The 25,187-nt window shown below is 45.3% G+C and overlaps 1 protein-coding gene across 3 annotated transcripts in view; it reads right to left on the reverse strand.

Annotated features, from left to right (window-relative positions):
- GRIN2A (glutamate ionotropic receptor NMDA type subunit 2A) overlaps positions 1–25,187 on the reverse strand; it is a 546,601-nt gene that overhangs the window by 350,762 nt on the left and 170,652 nt on the right. For all 3 annotated transcript variants that reach the window (XR_012035468.1, XM_072835762.1, XM_072835761.1), the window contains exon 3: positions 23,774–24,205. Coding sequence is in view for 2 of the 3 variants with exons in the window: in XM_072835762.1 (XP_072691863.1) it covers positions 23,774–24,187 (414 nt within the window). In the remaining variant the exon portion in view is untranslated. The remainder of the gene's footprint in view (positions 1–23,773; positions 24,206–25,187) is intronic.

The following is a 25,187-nucleotide window of genomic DNA, read 5'->3' on the forward strand; positions in this document are numbered from 1 at the left end:
ACTAAGCCTTCATTGTTATGAGCCACTGAGATATGGGGACTATTGTTTCTGATTGTTTCTGCAGTGTAACCTAACACATCCTAGCTGATGCAGCTTTTTGGAAATCCCTAAGCCAAAGGGCAACTCCAGTCATCCTCTGTGTCTTTTCTGGCATTTATCTTAACACTTACCACAATCTGACATTATCTAATTTGTCCTAAGTTCTTATTTTGTCCCCAGTCCCCTTGAATGTAAGCTCTCTGTCCACCCTCACCACCACCCCAATCCCCAGCATCCTGAGTACCTTCAACTGTGTGCCTGGACACAGGAGTCACAATATGTATTTATGGAATGATTCAGTGAGTGAATGAATAGAAATAGATAAGACATGGCTTCTATCCTCAGCAAGAATATCCTCAGCAGAAGCTACAAAAGCTCAGCAAATACATCTCATCCCATGGGGGTTAAGGGTGCAAGTTTTCCCAAAGGGCAGGACATCTAAGATGAGTTTTGAAGGATATGAGAGAAGCAGGAGCAGCAGCAGGGGCCAGTGCCAGAAAATGTGAAAGATGTCCAGCGTACTGAAGCCACCAGAGCAATGGTTTTGTTTTATTTTATCAAGCCAACAAGAACAAATGTTGTATAAAAAAACAAAAGGGGAGTTTTACGGTCAAATTGATGTAGGAAACAATTTAAACACAGTTTAAAAAATGTCTGTAGCACATGACTTCTCAGAACCTTGAATGGTCTAACATGTTTTGTAAATGTCTGAGGGTTTCCTGACATTCAGTACCTTCTTTTTTTTTTATTTTTATTTTTTTTTTATTTACTTATGATAGTCACAGAGAGAGAGAGAGAGAGAGGCAGAGACACAGGCAGAGGGAGAAGCAGGCTCCATGCATCGGAAGCCTGATATGGGATTCGATCCCGGGTCTCCAGGATCGCGCCCTGGGCCAAAGGCAGGCGCCAAACCGCTGCGCCACCCAGGGATCCCCATTCAGTACCTTCTAAACTTATTTTGGCTTAACCTCTTCTCTGGAGAGAACACCTTCTGGAACTCTCTCTCTGGGAAGTGTAGGACAAGAGCAAACCACAAAAGGGGGAGATAACTGAATAGCGGTGAGAGAGTGTTGGGCAGAGGTCAGAAATTAGGGAAAGGGGATTTGTATGGCCAGCAGTTTACAATTAATCTGAAAGCAATGTGGTGTAAGTGATGAGTTTGCAGCAAGAAGAGGTTTTTCTCACCAACCCCCATCATAGAAAAAGAGTGTCACTGCTGTCCCTTTCAATAACACCAGTAACCAACACCTGATGGGCCAAGAGGCTTGTGGCCTAGGACTCAGGGAGGAGGGGGCCTTTCAGCAAGTCCGTGAACCTCTTGGAGCCTCATATTCCACATCTGCCAGACGGTCCAGCTAAATACACTCTCTCTATGGACTCTGTCGATTAATGTGACTTCGATACCATCAACGATTATAGTGTGAGGTATAAAGGTCTAAGGAGCCGTCTTTCCCACTGAAAGAGCTCAAAGGCTCAAAAGATTTGAAAAGAAGCAAAGAGAGTAGATAATTAAGCAAATAATAATAATAATAAATACATTTTACGTGGAAGGGACCCCAGACAACGGAAGGGATGGCTTAGCCCGGAGACCAGAAGTGTTCGCTCTCCTCCCCACCTCCGCACCTGCACATGTACCTGCCTCCTGACTCCCCCGGGACGCCTGGGTCTCCGCGCGGTCAGGCGATTTTCAACACTCTTGCCACTCAGGGAGTCAGCCATTCTGTGGCTCCACCCAAACCTTCTGATGCAAAGAGCAAGAGGGAAAGAATCATGCCACGAGGCTGGGCTGCCTGCTAACTAAGTGTGGTCGGCGGTAGAGCACGATAGACATTTTCAAAGCGCAAATGATTAAATTGTCACCGTGTGCAACCAATAGGGCATGAAAAATCAGCAAAGAGGATGGAGCCAGGGCAGCTCCAGCTCCCTCCACTCCTGGTCCAGGAGACGAGACACTCTCTCGCCAGTTTGCTCTTTCAAACCACACGTACTAGGCTCTGGGGGCAAGAGCAATGGACAGGCTGCATCAAGGACAGACAAGGACTGCACTCAGCCACGTGGGGAGGCTCTTCTGTCTGTCATGTGGCACGAAAGACACCGAGGGCACAGCACACAGGGAAGGCAACTGCTTCGAACTTAAATGGAAAAGGCCCTGGAGCCCCTAACACTGAAAACCTACAGACCGAAGAAAAAGCAGGACCAGCAAGGACATGTTTTGCACTCGTATTTCTTTTTAGAGGGTTCGAGGTCTCATTTGATCTTCGTAAATCCTGAGAGTTAGGGACGCCTGGGAGACTCAGTGGTTGAGCACCTTTCTTCAGCTCAGGTCGTGATCCTGGGGTCATGGGATCTAGTCCTGCATTGGGCTCCCCACAGGGAGCCTGCTTCTCTCTCTGCCTGTATCTCTGCCTCTCTCTCTCTCTCTCTCTATCTGTCTCTCATGAATAAATGGGTAAAATATTTTTTTAAAAAATCCTGAGAGGTCAACTGAGATGAAGAGTGACACTGGTGAAGCGGGGTGGGGGAGGCCCTCAGGGACAGCATCAGAACAGTGGGACAAGCTCTCATTCACCTGATGGGGACAGAAAGAGCTGGAAATAGGGCAGATTGCAGTGATTCATGGGCACCAGGCTAAGGGTTTTTTTTTTTTTTTAAAGATTTTATTTATTTATTCATGAGAGACACAGAGAGAGAGAGAGAGAGAGAGAGGCAGAGACACAGGCTGAGGGAGGAGCAGGCTCCATGCAGAGAGCCCAACGTGGAACTCGATCCTGGGTCTCCAGGATCATGCCTGGGCTGAAGGCAGCGCTAAACCGCTGAGCCACCGGGGCTGCCCAGGCTAAGGGTTTAGATGTGACCCTGGAAATCATGGAGATACCACCAAAGCTGCAAGAGGCCAGAGCAATGTGCTCCAACCCCTCCTTATATGGTACGAGCAGTGACTGATGGTGGGCATGTGAGCAGGGATATTAGAAGACTGAAGGCAAAGTCAGGGTCGGAGCAAGAGGTGAGAAGGACCTGGTGACAAAGACAGGAAGGAGATCTCCACGAGGTGGGGGGATAGAACCTGAGGGCCAGGTGTGGTACAGAGATGCTTCCATCCTACGAGGCAGGCAGTAATATTAAAGCACAAGGGATAAAAGCCCTGATCCTTTTTTTGATCCCTCCAATTAGTTGATGAGAAAGTCTCATTTTTGGAGCTAAGAGATCTTCAACACCTTTCTAACACTTACTAAGCTCTCCTTTTTAAGGAGCATGTAACATGCTGAGTCTTTAGTAGGAAATGGCACCTAGTTATATTTTAATAGCACTGTTGCATTTCCTCTTTTTAAAATTTTCTTTTGAGGTTTTTTTTTTTTAATTTGTGTGATTTTTATTTGTTTGTTAGTTTACTGCTGCCATCTATTAATGGCAAGGGAAACTGGTTTCTGTTTTTGGTGATGGTATGGAATTTCCTTTTTAAATATATTTACTTTTCTTTTAAGATGTAAATTCTAGCATTGGTGGGGAGGCACAGTGGAGAAAAGGAATAAAAAAAAGTCAATCCCCCATCAATTCAACATAGCTTTACCATTTGACCCAGCAAGTCTACTGCCGGATATATACCCAAATAATTGAAAATAGGAGTTCACACACCTGCAAAATTGTATAAGAATGTTCACAGCAGCAGTATTCACAAAAGGTAGAAAAAAACATAAATGTCCACCAAGGTGTGAATGGGCAAACTAAATGTGGTCTACCCCCACAATGGAATGCTCTTCAGCCATAAAAGGGAATAAAGTTGCCCTGACACCTGCTACAGTGTGTTTGAACCTCGAAAACATCATGCTCGTTGAAAGACACCCGACACTAGAGGCCATGTAGTCTATGATTCCATTCCGTCAGGGATAAGTAAATCTACAGAGACAGAAAGTCTAGTGGACGCCAGGGCAACAGGGAAGGAAGCGGGGGGTCATGACTGATTAATGGTTATGGGGTCTCCATGTGGAGTGATGAAGATGTCCTGGAACCAGAGAGAGGCGAAGGGTCATACAATAGGGTCATACACTAAGCACCACTGAATCGTTCACTCAACCTATTTATTATTATGTGTTCTTTACCACAATTTTAAAAAATAGCCAAATGGCCCCAAAATTGTGAAGGTGGCATGGGAAGAACTGGAGCTTAAGAAGCTCTTGTGAGAGGGATTCCTGGGTGGCTCTTTTGTTAAGTGTCCAACTCTTGATTTTGGCTCAGGTCATGATTTCAGGAACGTGGGATTGAGCTCCACATCTGGCTCTATGCTCAGCACACAGTCGGCTCAGGATTCTCTCTCTCTCTCTCTCTCTCTCTCCTTCTACCCCTCCCTGCCACATGTGTGCACATGCATTCTCTCTCTCTCTCTCCCTCTCTCAAATAAATAAATCTTTAAAAAGGAAAAAAAGAAGCTCTTATGGGAAAAAACACAGGCTGTGGGGTCAGAAGACTGGAGTCCAAGTCCCAGGTCTATTACCTACTAGCTACATGACCAAGGGCAAGTAGTTACTACTCACTGGGCTTTACTTCCTTGCACACAATGAAGGTGGTGCTCCTCCATTACCAGCCAGCAGCATGCTGCCTGTACATCTAGGAGCTCAAGTTACATCCACCCGTCCTTCCCCTTCTGAAAGCATATGACTTGAATAGCAGAAACATCAATGACACAGGGGACCCATTATGAGGATGAGTCAGGAGGGGACAGGTTCTGGGCACGTTCAGTTTGAGATGCTCATGGTTCAGCAGCTCCTGCATGGCTTGTGGCTTGTGGATCACTGCACAGCATGTGCTACTTTATGTCAAGGGGAGGAGCCCACCAAGCAGCTGGGGGAATGGGACATAACCCAGGGCAAGAAGTTGGGACTACAGGTACAGACTGTGCATCTACACAGCTCCAGCTAAGGAATACCACATCTGGAGAGGAGCAGTTGTCAGAGATGTTTTGAGGGCCTCACCTGTACAGGGGCACAGGTCTCACTCACCTGTACAGGGGCACAGGTCCTGCCTCACCTGTACAGGGGCACAGGTCCTACTACCAAGTAGAAAGAAGGCAGATTATTATCAGCCAAGTTGGAGGGACTCCTGACCCCCAAGCAGCAGCAGATCCCCATTATCAAGGAGGGGCACTTAAACCAATCCCAATCCCATTTTAAAGATAAAGAAAGGTGAGGTCCAGAGAGGACAAAGAAACAAAGAAGATACACTACCAATGTGTGATTTCATAGATATAAAATTCCTTTTTGACAGGGGAAAATGTTGAAAGTCAGATGCCATCCTGGGTCTGCCTAACTCAATGGCCCCAAGTTTCTAATATGACCTGCTGTTCTCACCACACAGCTCACCCAGAGGAAGAAAGATGCTTAAGCTGGAAGAGCACTCAGCCCAACCTCCTCACCTACAAATGAGGAAACTGAGCCCCAGAGCTTTCCCAGCCTTCCCACCCAAGCTCACTCTACTAGCATGGTGGTGTGAAGGACATTCGCTAGCATGATCCTGCTGTGTGCCCTGTGATGAGTCAGTTATTATGACCCCTGTAGCCAGCTAACCCATGGCCTCTAAGATACCTGGGCCCTAATCCCTGGTAATTTGCAAGTGTTCCTTTAAATGCCAATAGATCCTGTAAGTGTGATTAAATTAGGGATCTTGGGGGGGCACCTGGCTGGCTCAGTTGATGGAACATGGAACTCCTGATCCTGAGTTCAAGTCCCACATTAGGTGTGGAGCATACATATATACATACATACATACATATTTGTTAGTTTATAAAAATAAATAAATTAAGGATCATGGGATGGAGGGAATATCGTGGATATTTGGATGAGCCTTAAATGTCATCACAAGAGTCCTTATGGGAGACACGACAAGGGAGGCAAGATGCTACACTGCTGGTTTTGGAGATGGAGGAAGGGGCCAGAAGCCAAGAAGTGCAGCTCTAGAAACTGGGGAAGGCCAGGAAACACATTCTGCCATAGAGCCTCCAGAGGCAGCACAGCCTTGCCAACACCCTGGTTTCAGCGTAGTGAGCCTGAATTCAGATTTCTGCCCTCTGGAGCTGTAAGAGGATGGCAATGTGTTGTTTTCAGACACTGAGTTTGTGATAACTTCTTTACAGCAGTGATGGGAAATGGATACAGTCCTGGCCCTAGCCCTTCCTACTTACCCACTATTTCTCGTAAACATCTACTGAGCACCTACCCTGCCTCAAACCAGTGTACTGGTTCCTGGGAATAGAGATCATAGATGGGGTCATAAATAGAATTGGGGTACAGTCCCCACAAACCAAGTAGGTGGGAGCACATGCCACAGGAGGGAGTGGACCTAATGCAGGTGAATGGTGGATGGGACATGGACTTGGGCAAGGCTAAGTCCAGCTTCTAAGTCCTGCCCCAACCAGGATGTGACTTTAGGAACAGAAGAGAAGGCTGCCTGAAAGGCCCTCATTAAAACTTACAATCTCAGTGGGATTCCTGATAACGGGTGGGATCAGAGATCTGTCTAGACCTCGCCTATTGTAACTGTGTGGCTGAGGATTCATATTCTTGCTACAACTGCTTGGAGGAGGACGTATGGTCAGAGAACAAAAGCTTTCCTGTGTGCAGTTGAGCCAGAGATCTTGGCTGCTTTAATGAATTCTTCCAACCAATTGCACTAACCCAAATCACCCATAAAAGTTAACAGATTCACTTAAGAAATAAAATTTGATCTCAATGTATTTTGGAGAGATGCCCAAATTTACAGAAAGCTCATTATTAATTAGTTTTTTTCTCTTTTCTCTTCCTCAAGTATCTTGAATTTCTTGACTCTTTTTTTTCCCCATCCAGGTCCAAGAATGATAGGGAAATTGCTCATGAAGAATTTGGTGGAGACACTTTTATTTTTCAGACAACTCCCCGTAAGGCCACGTGTGAGCTACATGAATCATCCCTCTCCAAAAGGATATTAAGCACCGATGTGCACAAGCGTCTGTGCCTTTTGCAATCTGCTCAGTGCCCTTACTCACTCTGCCTCATCGTTTCTCAGCTGCCAGAGAAGCCAACAAGAAGTGTTAACACACTTGCACAAAACGTCTCTCGTGGTCTTGACACCAGCCCTCAACTAGGGGAGTAGATTCCACAGGACACTGGTTTGGTAAAGAGATAGGAACATTAACTGACCCTTGTCTGTTCAGAGCTTTGCAGGTTTTATGAAACATGGAAGCCCAAGTGTAATGATGACTCTACTTATCGAGCACCTGCTGTGTGTGTTCAGTATCACACAGTGATCAGACCTTAAACCTTGGAACCATGCTTCTCAACCAGGGATGAAAGTCACCCCCAGAGAATATTGAGCAGCGTCTGGAGACAACTGGGGGCGGGGGAGATGCTACTGGAATCCAGTATGTGGAGACTAGGGATGCTGCTAAACATCCTGCAGTGTACAGAACAGCTGCCACAACAAGAAGTTATCCAGCCAACATGTCAGTAGTGCAAGTTTAAGAAACCTTGCCAGAATGCCAAACTAGCTGGGTTCCAATCCTGGCCTCCCCTACTTCCTGCCTGTGTGAATTCATGCAAATTATAATAACATAACTTTACCCATCAGGCTGTTGCAGGGATGAAAAGTGTTAATACATAGAATAGATTTGTATTAGAGCAGTGCTCACTACATGGCACGTCCTAGTGTGCTATACGCTTTTCAAAGATAATTGTTGGTCTTTACAACAACCTTGCAAGACATCCGTCTTGCCACCCATTTTATAGATAAGAAACTTGAGGCTCGGAGTAGTTAGGTGACTTGCCCAAGGATACAGAGCTAGTAAGTTCAGGAGCCAGGTTTTGAGTTGTCTGGATGGAAGGCACACACCCTTCCAGGATCCTCACATAGAGGTAGGCACAGCCCAGTGGTGCATACTTGCAAGGAACGAATATAGTAGAGTGTCCTAGAGTATTGATTTTGCTTGACTACTTGATGAAGGGATAAACTGAGACATCTATCTGGAAAGTCATTTTAAAATTGGGCAGCCCGGGTGGCTCAGCGGTTTAGCGCCACCTTCATCCCAGGGTGTGATCCCTGGAGACCCGGGATGGAGTCCCACGTCAGGCTCCCTGCATGGAGCCTCCTTCTCCCTCTGCCTGTGTCTCTGCCTCTCTCTCTCTGTTTGTCTCTCATGAATAAATAAATAAAATATTTAAATAAATAAAATAAAACTATTTTGGCTTTAATACCAACACAGTTATGTTATGAGATGGAGTGAATTTTCAAGGTCACGTGCTGAGAGAAGGCCACTTGGGGCACAGCCTGCCCTCCAGCACATGTTTACCAGATTCTCCCCTGTACTGGTTTCCAACAAATTACCAGAAACTTAGTGGCTTAAAGTGACACACATTTGTCCTCTTATAGCTCCAGAGGTCCAAAGTCTGGAATGGGCCTCACTGGACTGAAATCTAGGTGTCAATGAGGCGGTGTTGCTTCTGGAGGCTCCAGTGGACGATCTATTTCCTGGCGTTTCTCAGCTGCTGGGCCCCCCTGTGCTCCTTGGCTCATGGCCACTGCCTCCGTATTCACAGCAAATCACTCCACCCTGGGCTCTGTCATCATCTCTCCTTCTCTGGCTCTTCTAAAGATCCTTGTGATTACATTGGACCCACCCGATAATCCAAGAGAATCTCATTTGAAGATCCTTCACTTACTCCTATTCACAAAGTCCCTTCTGCCATATAAGGTAACGTATTTGTGGGTCCAGGCATGGGGACATCTTTGGAGGGCCATTATCCTATCATAGCCCCTAGAGTAAAAATTTTTAGGAAGCACTGAGCCTGGACATCCTAGACATGTCCCAGGAAGGATTCCAAGACAAGGACTTAGTTCTTCATGTGGGAACCCTGCTGCCAGAATGGAAACCTCACCATGGGAAGTCAGTTTTAGAGTGGATATGGGTCTGGGTTCTGAGCTGGGGCACTGTAACCTCCTCCCAGTTCGGTAGAAGAGCACTAAGGAGCCTTAGAACTGAGCTTCATGTACCTCCCCACCTCTCTGTACTGGTTTGCTGGGGCTGCCGTTAGAGAGTGCCAGACACTTGACAGCTCATAGAACAGTTTCAGAGGCTGGAAGTACAAGATTAAGGTGTCAGCAGGCTGGTTTCTCCTGAGGCCCCTCTCTTAGGTGTACAGACAGCCATTATCTTTTCTTTTTTTTTTTTAATTTTTTTTTTTATTGGAGTTCAATTTGCCAACACATAGCATAACATCCAGTGCTCATCCCACCAAGTGCCCCTCTCATTGCCCATCACCCAGTCACCCCAACCCCCCGCCCACTTCCCCTTCCACTACCCCTTGTTCATTTCCCAGAGTTAGGTCAGACAGCCATTTTCTCCCTGCATCTCCATATGATCTTTTCTCCATGCATGTCAGTGTCCTAATCTCTTCACATAGGGACATCAGTCATATTTTTTTAAGAGAGAGAAAGACAGAGTGAGCATGTGTGTGCATAAGCAGGGATGAAGGGGACGAGGGAGAGAGAGAATATTAAGCAGCTTCCACACCCAGTGTAGAGCCCAATATGGGGCTTGATCTCATGACCTTGAGATCATGACCTGAGCCAAAACCAAGAGTTGAGACACTTAACAGATTGAGCCACTTGGGTGCCCCACACCAGTCATATTGTATTAGGGCCCATTTTAACCCAAATTATAACCTCATTTTACCTTAATTATCTCTTTAAGGGCCCGAACACCAAGTACAGTCACATTCTGAGATACTGGGTGTTAGGACTTCAACATATGACTGTTAGGGTGACATAATTCAGCCCATAATCTCGCAAGCAATAAATTCCAACCCCAGGCTCCTCCTACCCTCAGATGAAGCCCGAGGTGTGCCACTTCCCCTGGAAATCACTAGAATTTTAAGACCTCTATGCACAAGCACAGGGGATGGAGAATTTCCCATTCTGAAGGACAAAGGGAAGCCACAGACACAACCAGCAAATCAAGTACATGATCTCATTAAGGTACATCCATGGCCTTATTTTGAGAATTGATCTTTAACAAAGCTTATTTAGGTTGCAGAGTATTTCCACTGAATTACAAGATTATTTTCTTGCCTCTGCAAGTGGCCACATCACACTCCAAAACCAGAGACTGAAACAGACCCTTTCATCCAACCCTAGGGAAAACAGGAGTTTCTTGGGAAGGTCTTACCCTGCAGGACAAGGGGGCAAGGGGCTGGAGACAAAAGCTGGCTTTGGTGTCTCACAGTTCTGGAGGCCAAAAGTCCAAGATCAAGGCACTGGCAGATTCAGTGTCTGATGACAGTTGACAGTCCATGTCCTGGTTCATAGATGACCATCTTCCTAGCGTGTCTTCACAGGGCAGAAGAGGTGAGGGAGCTCTGTGGGGTCTCTTTTATGAGGGCACTAATCTCATTGGTGAGGACTCCACCCTCATGACCTCATCACCTCTCAAAGGCTCACCTTCTGATACCACATCATTGGAGTTAGGATCTCAACATTCGATTGTGGGATGGGGCGCACATTCAGTCCCTACTAATGATCATTCTATACTAGTAGTTAAATATTTTGAAGACTCCCCCCACAACTGCTAATGGCAGTCCTAAATCCCTTCTACTTTCGTTTAAAATTCATTTCACTGCCCTCACCCCCGCCATGGGAAAGAACAGCTACTCATGCCGCCCACATGATATCCCTTTCAGATTACAGGGCAGCTACTGTCACATCATCACCCTGCCTTCGCTCTTCTAGAGAAAGGAACAGCCCACAGCTCCAGATCCCTAAGGTTCCCCACAAAACCCATGTCGCGAGCACATCCCAGGCCCGCTAGGACAAGGTTCTCTATCGCGCCTCCCAGCATATCATAATAGTCCAATCCCACAAAATGATTTTCTGCTGGGAAATCTTACATTGTAAAGCAATTCTTGAAGCAACATTGATACAGACACAATGGTTGAGCAATGCCTGGTGACTAAGAATGAATAATCACAGAACTCTCTGCCAGGCTTCAAAATATTTATTATTTTTTAGAAATTCAAATTATTTCACTGTACTTTATATTGGAATCCATCATTTTCTGAGGTTTTCCATTTACACAACGAAAAATATCAAAGAGGTGAAGATGTACAACACCTAGGGATATGAAAGTCTGACTAAATTAAAATATATTCCGCGGCAGGTGCCATAAAAGAGATGCAAATTAAGACAACGAATGAGGTAACATTTTCACGGAACCAATCGGGACAACTTCTGTTTCAAGAGCAGGCCAGAGTTAGGTGAAGGAGGTACTTCAGTGTAGCTACTCAAAGTGTCCGTTATCCAATCCTTCTGGAAACCAATTAGCAGGATGCATCATGAACCTTAAAATTATTCACACACAGTGATCCAGTGATTTCAGACATAGGATTTGATTCAAAACCAATAATTTGGGGTGCCTGGGTGGCTCAGTTGGTTAAATATCTGACTTTGGCTCAGGTCATGATCTCGGTGTCCTAGGATCAAGCCCATCGGGCTCTGCACTTGGTGGGGAGTCTGCTTATCCCTCTGCTCATCTCCCTGTGTGTGCGCATGCACTCTTTCTCTCTCTCATATAAATAAAATTTTTTTTTTAAAAAAAAGCCCAATAATCTGCAATTCAGACATTTCATTATGAAGATGTTCACTGGGGGGTTGTTTTTAACAGTAACAAATGTGAAGAAATCCAAATTATCAAAGAAATCATGTGCCCGTGGAATGGAAAAGTAGCAGGTAAGAATGCTTACAAATAATCTGAAATGCTCACGAAAAAATGGGAAGTAAATTAGAAGCCGTCCATGAAATTATGTGATTGATATGTATGTGTGTTTGTATAGCAGGTACAGAAAGGACTAGAAGGAAATACACCAAAATGGCGAGAGTAGCTGTCTGCGGTTAGGGACATCCAAGGTAATTTTTATTTTCTTTATACGTCTTTCAATCTTTCAAATCCTTTGTTAGATTACTTTTATGTTAGCCAAGGCTATTTTTTTTAATAGTTTGCAAAATTCTCTGGAGATGTACATCGACATATTTGTAGGTGAAATGAATAATGTCAGACCCGGTGGTGGGGCGACTGGGAGTTGAAACAAGAGCAGTCATGCGATGGTAACTGTTGATGCCAGGTGATGGGGACAGGAGGGCTCAGACAATTGTCTCTACTTCTGGGTGTGTTTGAAATTCTTCATGATAAAAGTGTTTCTTCGAACACTGCCAAAGAGCTTTACAAAGGAATGAAAAAACCAGACAATAACAGTACCAAAAACGAGTACCAATTAACCAGGGAAAAACCAAGAGCAATGAACTAAAGAGCAATTTGATTGTGAAGCTCGGTCTTCACCTGACGGCGCTGCCTCTTCCAGAATCCCGTTGGTAGAAGCATTGCTGACCACTCGGCGCCAGAGCTGCAGCAAGCCTGTCAGCTTCTAGAGCTTAGCACCCTCTCCCGCATTCTGGCTTCATTCACCCGAGTCAACCAATATTGCATTTCCCCAGCCCGACAAAGAGCTTTAAAACAATTCGTCTAGAAAATATGTTGTTTTTCAGCCCTAGGACTACAGACATGCAAGACAATATGGATTTCAAATGCCACTCACTCTTTCTGGCTAGAGTTTCCTAATTTGGAAGAGACGAGATAGAGCAGGAGACATCCAGCCATTTGTGACAACAGAACAGAAATCGGTGAAAAGCTCAATGTTTTGATTGTGAGAACTGCCATCCAGAGGAAAATTCACGAGCTATCAAAACAACACTCAAGCCTGGCAGCCTGGAACATGTCAACGGGAGGGAAAGGCCTAGACTATAAGCTGGCACCTGGGCCTCCGTGAGCTAGCCTCTTCCACTCTGCAGTTCATCCTCTGACGCCATGAATGTGACCTGCAGGGGCAGACATGTGGGATGCCAGCCTCTTCTGGCCTGGAGTTCTCAAATTCAACTCTAGACCACAGCCCTCCAGGGCACCTCCTTTGACAAGCCCCTACCTCATGCCTCTGGATGAGGTGCCCCTCTGCTCTGTTCCCACAGTCCCCTGGAGCAACCCCAATTACCGATACCTCGTTCTGGTCTTTAACTGCCAGTCTCCCCCAGCCAGGTGCCTATCAAACCAAATAATCTGATCACAGAGAGAGCTACAGAACATTTTTGGCACTGGGTACAGGCTCAATAAATGTTTGAAGAATGAACATATTAATAAACCAATAAATAAATAAATAAATAAATAAATAAATAAATAAATAAATTCCAAGGAGATCTACAAATGGGTTCCAGAAGATCTACGAACCCCTAACAATTGCACATAATGTTGAATGCTTGCTTGGGAGTTGAGTGCACACTCCTCTGGAAAGGGTCTATAGCTTTTATTAGCGTATAAAATGATCATGACCCTACCTGACTCACTCTGAATTATCTTCTATTCCTTGGGTGAGTATGTGGCCCCAGCTTTGATTTTAAAGAAGTCAATCTTATATTCCAGAGTGAGTTTTTATTTTGTTTTGGGAAAACAAGCATAGTTGGGGACCCATAGAAAATGATTAACCTCTTCCAAGTCAGCAAGACTTTGGAAGAAAAGATCCTTGTAACATATCAACTCCAGCAAAAATTACAAATGGCAACAAGCTACCACTCCCGTTTCATATTTTTCCTCTTTGAACAGGTAATATGGTCACCTCCAGAGAGAGGAACATGTGTCCGAGGAGCTGCCATGCATGTGTTGAGCAAATATTCCTTCTCTTGGACTCTGTGTTGTTATTGTTTGGAGTTTTTTTTTACTCTAATTCTAATAAATAAATAATTAGAATATACACCATTTCCATCATATGGCACATTGTAAAATTTGAATGCAAAGACAAAGCGTTTGGAAAGCAACTCTGGATTTTGTTTTTTCTTGGGAGATGTGAAGGAGAAACAGGGAAGGGAGTAGGTAAACAATGACTAGCACCCAGAGCCATTACTGCCGTAAGGAAATGTTCAAAATGCAAGGGGTACAATAGACAAGAAAGAAAAACTTGACAACTGGAAGTTCAGAGAAGGTTCTGGCTCTCTCTTTAGGATATGAAAGTATTCTTACAATAACATGTACAAAAACGTGAATATACTTCAGTTAAGTAATCATGATTAACTGATGCAGTAGCAAAAGCTCCCCATTTGGAGATTGTTGGCAATTATTCTAAACATCGTCTTCAGTAGCTGTGCTTCTTAGCCAAAAACATTCCCACTAGTAAATATGACGCCGGCTGACCTACTTATGTTTATATTTATATATGTGTGTGTGAGTTGGTATATACATAGGTTTTCTGCTTTTCAAATACTGTCTACCCTTCAGGATGATGTAAAGTCCTTTGGGGATTTGAGGTGATGATGCTGGGATCATAAATTCGTCCCCCAAGCTGGGCAAATTTATACTGAATTACTCACACGCTTGCAGAAAGTGAGGATGTTGGTTTTCAGCCAAATCCAAAGGCCTAAAGTACCAGGACTTGGGGATTTAAAAAAAAAAAAATCGAGGGTTTAAGAGGTGCAGAGTCTCTGAGTTAGAAAGAATCTCAGAGGTGACCCCATCCAATCTTGCCACTAGGAATCCAGCTCGCCACCCCGTTCCTGACAGATGGGCAGTCACTCTAGGCTCAGGCACATCCGACAGACACTCATTCTATGAAACATCACAGCCTGCAGTCAGGGACCTAATTGCCAAAGCTGAGCCTCACATCAAGCTGAAACTTTACTCCTGATAATTTCATCTTCTGGCCTCAGTTCTGTGCCCAAAATAATAAAAACAAAAATTAGGACTAAACCTTCTACCTCATAAAAGCCCATCTTTCACATCCTCTCTGAGACTTCTCTTCCCCAGGCTGAATTACCCTAAATATTTATTTCTGAGACTCTTACCATATGTCATTTAGATCCTATGCAATCCCCAAAGCTTTATTGCCTCTGGACACACTAGTTTTTCAACACCCATCTTTAAATATTATCCACTAAAACAAAGGCAAGTCTACAGATCATGGTGCTTGTGTTGCTAGAGACATCATCAGTTGTATCACTTATCCATTGCTCCTACACTCCTGCTAACAGCAGCAATTTTTGCATTGGTGGCAATTATCCATTCTTGGAAAAGAATCTTGACTTTTAATCTCTACCAGTGATGTTCAAGGGGTGGCATGTGACCCAGTTCTGGCCAATGAAATGTAAGGGGACATCAACTCTGATGGAAGAAAAGAAGGCCTACAAGAAAGCTTCTTTTCCTCTCCTTTTTCTTCCCATTTTGAATGCTGGCGTGTGAAGATGTGATGGCCGGAACAGAAGCAGCCATCCTGTGACCAAGAGGCAACAACAGCTGAAAGAGGCAAAATAGAAAAATGGAAAGGACTTGAGTCCTTGATGGGTTACTGAGTCACTAAATCAGACCTGGGGCTCCTTGTTAAACAAAAAAACTACATGTTTTAATTGTTAGAGCTACCACTAGTCAAATATTCTGTAATTTGCAGCTAAAGGCACTCTTAACAACAGAAAAGGTATAATGGAGCTACCGCCTCTTTTGATTTGGACATTGTATTTCTAGAAATGTAGCCTTCACTTTTTTAAGAGTCATATCACTACTCAGAATCTGCTGTGCATCTGGTCCAAACCAAACAAGCAAATAAACAAAATCCCTATGACTGGAGATCACAATCTCAAATGCTTGCAGAGACCAAGCAATTAACATAAATGGGTGAATCTGGCTAGATGTGAGATAATAGAGAACAAGGACATTGAAATTCAAGCATTTTAAATACTATATTAGTGAAACAAAATACTAATATATCTATGAGGAAGATTTGGCAGGCAGTCCACCAGTTCATGACCCTTGCAAAAATCATCCTCAAGCTTGACAGCTACATATCCCCGTTCCTGTAAGAGTATCATTTCTTCTTAAATCCTCCAGTATAGCCTGTAGTTTAGTCTGAGTCTTTCATTTCAATCCAGAAATACAGTCCTGAATTTTAATTCTATCACCCAACATCTTAATCAATTTAGTTAAGACAACCAAAATATTAACATCAAAATCTACTGTCCCTCTTTAATCTAAGCCTCTTGCTTAAACCAGCAGGATTCACAATCGTTGATTTGAGAAGGCAATAAAATAAGAGTGTAAAGAATAAGCACATAAGGATTCTTTAACCAAATACCTTTGGGGCTGCCAGGTTCCCTGGGCTATCACTGAGTTATTTTATCCTTGGCAGAGACAAAATGAGAAACTATATCTGTCCACACCCTAAAGACCTAAGCCCGGTGCAAACATATGGTCCAATCGGGGGAGTTATTTACTGCAAAGCTCACTGAGACTGGCTCCTCTCGAGGTCATTTCTGCACTGGCAACATTTACCTTCAGTTTGCCGGGATAAAGCCCCTGGCAAATCTGAAGAACTAAAAGCTCCTGGTTGTCCCAGGAAATTCTTATTGCTATTCATGTTCATGTTAAGGAAATGTGAATCAGTTCGTGTTGGACTCGCCACTTCTGAGAGTTCTAGAGGATTCATCCCCGGTTGTTTGCAGGGCTTACCATCATATCCCCACGTCACCCTTCATCATTTCTCTAGTTCTTAAAAAGTACATGACCATTTGACAAAAACAAAAGCTAGAAAATACAAACACAATAACAAGAGCATTCCCATAGTATTTTTTATGAGCCAAGCAGTGAGCTATTCTATGAAATAGGTACCATTTCTGTCTCCTCTTTAAAAATGAAGACACTGGGGGTAGGCTGGGGCCAGAAACAAAGCAACAACAAAGACCCTAGGCTCAGAGCCATTCAGGAGCTTCCCCATGATCACCCATCTGGTAAGTGAAAGCTTAAATTTAAACCCAGACCACCTAACTCAAGGTTCAACTTATTAACCATGCTGGAATGACATTTTTTAGACGACTGAAATAGCCATAAGTCTATCACTCACAGATAACCACTGCTCACATGCTGGCATGTTTCTTGTCGGTCTTTTCTCGAAGGTGATTAAAATTTTCAGAGCTGGGAAGAGGCCTCAAAGATGGTATCATCCCAAACCTCATTTCACAGGAGAAACTAAGGCCCAGAAAGGTGAAGAGCCTTCCTCCAGGTCATACTGCTATTTGGAAATGGAATTTAGGCCCTCGGACCCTTCGTCTAAGGTTTTTCTGGGGCCTTCTGACTCAAATTGGTTGGCAGTGGCTTTCGGGAGTACCATGTTGAGAAGGGTTTAAGGCCTGTGGGCTCAGAGGTACTACAGTAGATTAGTGATGGCGACAGTGAACACAGCAGCATGGCCACATGCACATCAAGAATTTACCACCTACCAAGAAGCAGCCCCTGGAAGAGAAGGAGAATGTCCAGGAAAGGCTGCTTTTTTTTTTTTTTTTAGATTTTATTTATTTATTAGAGACACACACACACACACACAGAGAGAGAGAGAGAGAGAGAGAGAGACAGGCAGAGGGAGAAGCAGGCTCCATGCAGGAAACCCGACATGGAACTCAATCCCAGTTCTCCAGAATCACTCCCTGGGCTGAAGGCGGCACTAAACTGCTAAGCCACCAGGGCTGCCCAGGAAAGGCTTTCTTAACAAAGACCAGGTATGTTCTTCCCCTATGTCGGGGATCTCAAACCCCAGGGCCTTCAGGGCCAAGTCTCTAACATGAATGGGTGAAGTGGGCAAGTGCAGAAATGAACAAAGAAGAGCACCAGCCAGCTCCACTTCATCTCCAGCCAACTGTTGCCTCCCGAGGGGAAAGCTGGGGCCGATGCTCCCAGGCCTTCCTATTTTTTCCAATGAAGCATGAAATTCAGATTTTTTTTTTTTTTTTTTTAGAAATGTGATGTCTCCTAACTTTAATGCTGGCAACTAATTCAAATTGGAATAATAAACAGGCAGTGTAGGACAAACAAAGCACATCAGCTAATAACATTACAACCTCTTGTTTTCATGATGGCCTTACCAAAAGTTATCATTCTGTATTACAAACCCAAGATTCTATTTGTATTTTTCCTCCCCTTTTCTCTCACTCTCTCCTTTTCTACCTCCCTCCCACTCCCCTTTATCTTCCTCCACCATTCCATCTAGAGAAGCATCCTACCTGGGGCTACCAAAAAGAACATGGACACTGCCCCTTCCAAACCCACCAGAGCACAGCTATGGAGAGTCCAAGTGATTACCAATGACCCCGAGGACCATTTGGGAAGTTAGTCATGCCTCTTGGGGTGATGCCTTTTGCTCTCCGATGACTTATGTAAGGAGGAGTAGATGATTGCATCTGACATGCCTCATCGCAAAGGCTAAAGATAGGCCTCCCCACTCTCTCAGAAACTACCCGATGCCTCCATAGCAGGAGCTGAGTGGGCTCCACCAACATTCTGATGTGCGTGTCTGCCCTTTCCATGAGCTTTCAGTGTTTCACTCACAGTCGAACACCAGAGCTGCCAGGTTATCAGAGAAAGTTCCCCTCCTGCTGATGACCTATTACTCAGCAGCAGCAGCCGGGCCTTTTGTATGGAACCCCCCAATTTCTGTTAATCCCAAGGATGGCTAGTAATTATCTGCCCACTAAAAAGAAGAGGAGACTTGGCACACACCTATGAAATCAATCAGCATTTAGGGAACAAACACTGCATGGAAAGCCCTGAACCACAATGTGATAAGTTCATCTGGAAACTGCAGCAAGCAGGCATCAGAACCAATAACTTGATTCATTCATTCAATCAACAAACAATTACTAAGCAACAAATACAAAGGGCAAGATCAGAACAAGGTGTCAAAAAGAACACACTGTGAACAAGAAATCAACCTTACTAAAGGTAGAAAAATAGAAGTATTAGTTTCAATAATTGTGGTATAAACAGAATACTCCACAGCCATTTAAAATCATATTTGAGAAGTCTATCCAATAATAAGGGAAAATTTCATGAATACATAATCAGGTTTGAAAAAAATAAAAGCCAGATGTGAAATATAATTGGGTCAAAATCAGAGTGAACACACTGAGTAACCTCCCTTTTCTGTTCCTAAGACACAGAACTTATAGATAAATCTTTAGATGTTTTAAAATTTACATAGTGCTGCTTAGAAATAGGAAAAGGGAATCACAGATCAAAAATAAAGAGGACTCCCTGAAAATAAATGAATCAAAAGATAGGACTCTACAATTTCAAAATCAAAGCCACATAGTTCATGGGGGATGGGTCCAATATGAGCCATGGAAGCAAAGGTCCCAACATCTACCCAGGAAATAACAGGCAAAACTGTACCCAAAACCATACTGCTAGGAGTCACAGCCAAAAAATATGCCCCTGTCTGTGGCAAGGAGCCAAAATGAAGTAACTTACATGGGACTAGTACCCAAGCCCGCACCACAAGATATATAGAGCAACGAGAGAGCTCTGAGCGGCGATGTTGACATGAGCTTTAGTTTAAAAGCACATACCCTTGCGGACATAGGGCAGAAAAAAAATCACCTTAAAATTCACAAACAAAAATTAGAGGACATATGAAGACATCCAATGATCAGAATCTATAAAGTGAAAGAATTCATACCTGAAGAAACAAAGACACTAAAGCAATCAAAGAAGGACTTCACAGTATTTTATTCTTTAAAATCCTCAAAAGGACAGAGGAAGGATTTACATTCACAAGTGAAAAGAGTTTTTTATAAAACAAACAAACAAAAAAGCAGGAGGGTATAAAAAGGGGCCGATTATTTATCTTGGAAATATGTGAGCCACTGTTGAAATTAAAAGCTCAACAGATAGGCAAAATAAGACACCAGATACAAATAAAAAGAGTTGGTTAACTGGAATATAGAACTGAGGAAACCTTCCCAAACAATGCACGGAGAGATAGAGAATTGGAAAAAAAGATGTTTAATTTAAGATACCTGGAGGACTCATCGAGAAACTACATATGGAGAGAACAGAGAAAATGTTGGAGAGGAAACATCCAACACATAATGGCTGAGATTTTTCCGGAATTAAAGAAAACCCTGGATCTTCTGACTAAAAAAAGCCCACAGAGTGCAAAGTACCAAAAAAAAAAAAAAATCCATCCCATATATACAGTATAATCCTAAACTGATAACTAACTAAATGGAGCTTAGAAGGAAATAGACCCACATGTCCAACTGTGGTTACTCCTGGTGAGAGGACATAGAGGGGAGAAATTTATTTTTTCTTTAAACATTAATATACTAAGCCATCTACAATGAAAAATTATTTTTATAAACTGTGGAGGAGGAGTATTCATTATTTCAAATACACATAAACACACTTTAAAAAAAAAATTGTCCTCAAGGAATTTACTGTCTAGTAGAAGAGATGAGGCATGCATAGAAACATCATATAAAGCGAAGTCCATGTAGTAACTGACATGGATAGATGTAGCTGAAATCTAAGCCTTGCCTTTTCCCCCAGGGAGCCAACAGAAATAGAGGAGAGGGAGGAGGATGTGAGGACACCGAGCAGAAATGTGAAGGTTTAGTGCATATGCCTGATTTATTAGGGGCTATTGCTGCATCCAGAGTGTATTCCATTTGGAGAGGATCAAAATGGCCAAACCAAGATAGGATTAGAATTTTATCTCCATCAACCATTTATTTTTACTTCTAAATTAATTATATTTCAAGACCACCCATTGACAGGAGCAAAAATTAACATCTCTATTGTAAATTTACACCACAAAAATCTGCCACTTAACAGATTATTTCTATTTTTATATTTCAATTATTATAAGGCTTTGTTCTTTTTTTCATGGGTCAAGTAGACTGAGGGAAAGGTAAAAATAGTGTGGAGGGGGCAGCGTTCAATTTACATAATAATCAAATTAACTACCACTCCTATCCATGGGGGCACTATCAACTATCATGTTATCAATTTGGAAGTGAAAACAACACAGGTATGTTCTGGGCTTTACCAAATGAACATCTAAATCATAGCGGGAGACAGAAAGGCCTTTTCAGTTTGGGGAGATTCAGGCTTTGGGGTCATAACACCATTGGCACACTCAACCAAGCAAGGTAGGGTTTTAGGCAACGTCTCATGGCTGCTTCTTAAGAGCCAAACAAACTGCATGCAGCGTTCAGCTCCAAAAGAAACAGGTGGCAAAGGCACAAGCCAACTAGATGTGCTACTAATGGAAGGAAGGGCTGTTCACATCTCAGACAATCTCTTTCCTTTTTTAACACATCCAGGTTTCTCAAAATACCACTCTTTAACCCACCTCCTGTCAACATCACCTGCTCATCCCACACATGGGGCCCAACATATACCCCAACATTATCTGCGCTCACTTCTTTGATTCCCTGCCATCAAGACCAACTCGGAAAGCCTCGACAATAATGAGGAGTAACCAATTCCCTTCACCATTTTTGAATCAATGTACACTTTCTTTCCTCTCCCCTTTCTCCGCTCTTAAATCTCTCTCTAATCTTGATTTCTCTCAAAATGTCCTTTCTCATCTTCTGCTTGCCATTTCCTGATTCTCTTTTCCTTCTGTACTATTAAGTGGGATCACGCTCCTGTCCATTCTCCATAAAGCAGTTTCATTCTACAGGAGCAGAGAATGCTTCCACGCACATCCTCAAAACTCCCTCTTAATACCCCTTAAGGGAGGAACAGCTGCTGGTCCAGTAGGTCAGAGCCTGACATTCATGGTGGACAGGGTCACCGTATATCAAACAGGTGCCCAACTATGAGCCCGCTCTCTGTTCTTACTTCTTTGCATGGGTAGGTCCAGTAAGAGCCTGAGCTACACACCTGCCAACTCAGACCTCCCAGCCTCAAGACACCTCCTCTACGTCGGATTTCACCAGATTTCCTCTTGATTGTCCTGAGCCCTAGTCTATACATACGTTTCACTTTCAGCATGGCTACTATCTTTTGTGTGTTGCCTCTGTGGTCAAAACTTTAGAAGTGGAGGAGGAGTCGGGGGTAATATTTAGATCCCCAAATCATACTCTAAACCCCTACTAGGAACTGCATTCTTCTTCATGTCTTCATCAGAGGGCTGGTCATTCCTTATGCATAAGCCCTAGGCTCTGATTCACTGCACCTCTCCATGGCTTAGTACTTCCTATATAAAATGGAGATTAATTCCTTGACCCTCTTGAAGATGTGATGACAAAGTTAAAGAATAGGCTTAATTTGCTGGAATGTGAGATCACAGGTTGCAAACGGAAAACTGAGATCTAGTTCCATTGTCCACCATGTGGCCTCGGCCAAGTCATTACCTGCCCCCTATGCCTCAGGCACGCCATCTGAAAGTTGTAGAATGCTCTAGTAGATTCTAAGACCTTTCCCAGTTTGAACAACTGGTGGCAGGGCACAGCTGCTCCTTACTTTTTTCATCCTGGAAAGGAGCCCCCCACCCTGCCCCCAAAACTGAGAGATAGTTGGGAAAATGCTCAGCCACACGAAGGATTTCTGCTAGGCTGTAAACCATGTAAAATGAATGTTTAATAAGATACCGCATCGGTTGTATACTTGGGCTGAATGTGCTGCAGCCCAGGAGACCTGAAAGAATTAATACTGTTCCCAAAGGAGCTGGTGGGAATTGCTGAGGCAGAGGCAGCATCTGATTTGATGAATATAAAAGTGCTTTCAGAGCGTCAGAAGGAAAGTGCTCTGACAAATGTCTGCTCACTCCATTAGGATGTCTCCTGCTATCCAAGGAACACACTCCAAGAAGGTCTCAGGGCTGGGGCCCATGGCACACAAATACACCCACCCCCTCCTCCGTTCTTACCCCAGCTGGTCCTTTCCTGGGGCTCAGATGGAGATCCTGTGTGCCCCCGTAACTCCAATGTTTTTCTCCTTCCTCACCTTGCTTCTCCCTTCTGACCCTCTTCCGATCCTTCACTTCTGCCTGACTCTCAAACCAGGCCTTCATATAACCTCTCACCCCAGTCTTGGAATCTTTCTCTCCTCTTCCCCAAACCAACACTCTCAGACACTCCACAGAAAGACTTTACCTCTCATTCTAAGTCAAGGGCTGTGGACACACCTTCTTTCATTAGGACACTCTCCCAACTTCATGCCAAAACCCATCCTGGGGAGGCAACCCCTCCATCTGAGGTTCTGGGTGCCCCTGTCAGCCCCACTCGGGGAACATGTAGGAAAATGCTCAGGGTCTGCAGTCAATTGTCTCCACTCACTCCTTAGAGGAACATTCTCCTGGGCACCTCCAGCCCAGGGCTTCTCAAATTCTTTACCCCACTTCCCCCAACAGTAGACAGTCTATGGAAGCATGACATTTCTCTGCTCTTTTGTGCTTCACCTAAAAACTAGGCATTCTATTCCAATAACATACCCACATTTAATCTTTTTTTTAAAAATAGTTTTAGTCACTTACCACGGAGGGGGAAAAAATGACATTTTCCCACAAATCCGGTAAAATTGGTATCATAGAAATATGAGCCATAGTGTGGCAAGTGCCCCTGGCTCACCTCTGTGCACTACTTGGAAACCTCCAAGCATCCCACCACTTCATTACACATCTGCATCTTCCTGGCACACCCAAGGTGCCTCTGAGTACCCCACTTTCAGAACCAAGGGAAAAAGCATTGACATTCATTTCTGGGTTTGGAGAAGCAGGACTTGGCTCTCACCAGGGCCGAGCGGCCACGACCCTCTTTCAAATCCAAACAGATGCCAGAGGCTCCCAAAGACCTGTGGTGGCTGCGGTATGCTTGGCACACTCCCGGGTCCCGGCGGCCTATCACCTCTCCGACTTACCTTGTCAGCCATGATCATAGATGCGCCCCCGTGGATGCCCAGGATGGGGATGAAAGTCTGTGAAGAGATAAAATCCAGCATCTGAGCCACGGCCTCCTGGTCGGTGTCGTCTCCAAACACAAGGCCATGGATGCGCGCCCCAGACATGAGGTCGCACACATGCGTGATGAGGCTCTTGGGGTCTGTGCGGTTCATCAGCAGGGCTACCACGTTCACGTCCAGGGGCAGGCCTGTTGCCTGCTCAGGGCCCCACAGGTTTCGCAGTTCGCGCTCCGTCACGTCGTGGCTGTGACCCAGCAGCACCGCAATGTTCAGCGCCGGAGGACCCTTCTCCGCCGCCGTGCCCTGCGCCGGACCGCGCCAGACCAGAAGGGCCGGCAGCACCAGCAAGGTCCAATAACCCAGTCTGCCCATAGTCGCCACTTACGGTCCCTGCAAGGCGGAGAGGGAGAGTCAGGGCCGGGGAGCAACGGTTCTGGAAGGAAGGGATCACCGACCCAGCCCTTGCGCTAGGAGCCACGTGGAGAGCCCATCGCCCATCCCCAGAGCCCGCCGACAGAGTCACCCACTCCGCTCCCCATTCCCAACGCCATCCACATCCCTCCACCCAACTCTATCCATAACTCCAATCCGAGCTAATCCTCCAGCCCTGGCCCCATGTCCATCTTCGCATCCAACCTCCTCCCCCCCGTGTCTCCAGCCTCCTCTCCACACACCTAGCTCTGCCCACATCTCCCACCACACCCCCCAAGGTAGCTGGGGACCACAGCCCCCGAGCGTAGGCGCTCAGAGCAAACCCGGCACCCGCCCCCTCCTACCCGGCTAGTGCGGATCAAGTTACCGACCCCGCCCCCTGCTCCCGGCGAGGGGAGCGAACTACAGACCAGCCCCCGCGCGTGCGGAGGAGAGGAGGCGGAGGAGACGGTGCGGAGACTCCGCAGCCCCGCTCCCGCGCCGGGCTAGTTGGCTGACCCCGCCCCCTGCGAGCCCGCGGGGCGCAGCACAGGCCTGCCTCCGCGGGGCACCCCCTCCCAAGCGCAAGGCAGCGAGGACACTCGCTTGTGCGCCCCGGGGTCCGGGGTGCCTGGGGGGAATTTCGGGCCCGCGCCACCTCCCTTGGAGGGATCCCGAGGCGACTTCCACTCAACTGAAGGCGGGCTCCAGGGCCCGCCCCCTACACGCGTGCATGTGCACACACACACATACACACACACGCCCTCTCTCACGCTTGCCGCGTGCAATGCAGAATCCCGGAGAGGAGAGGAGGCGCGTCCGCCCCCCCCAGCCGTGGGCCGGCGCGTGGGAGCCGGCTGGGAACGTGCGTGGGGGGAAAGGTGGGCTCCTAAGCCGCTCTCCAACCGACGTGAACCCTACAGCCCCTCCCCAGGCTTTGCAGCCCAGATCCTGTTACCAA

The sequence above is a fragment of the Canis lupus genome, chromosome 8 (assembly GCF_048164855.1).
Source record: "Canis lupus baileyi chromosome 8, mCanLup2.hap1, whole genome shotgun sequence".
In the NCBI taxonomy this organism is placed as follows: Eukaryota; Metazoa; Chordata; class Mammalia; order Carnivora; family Canidae; genus Canis; species Canis lupus.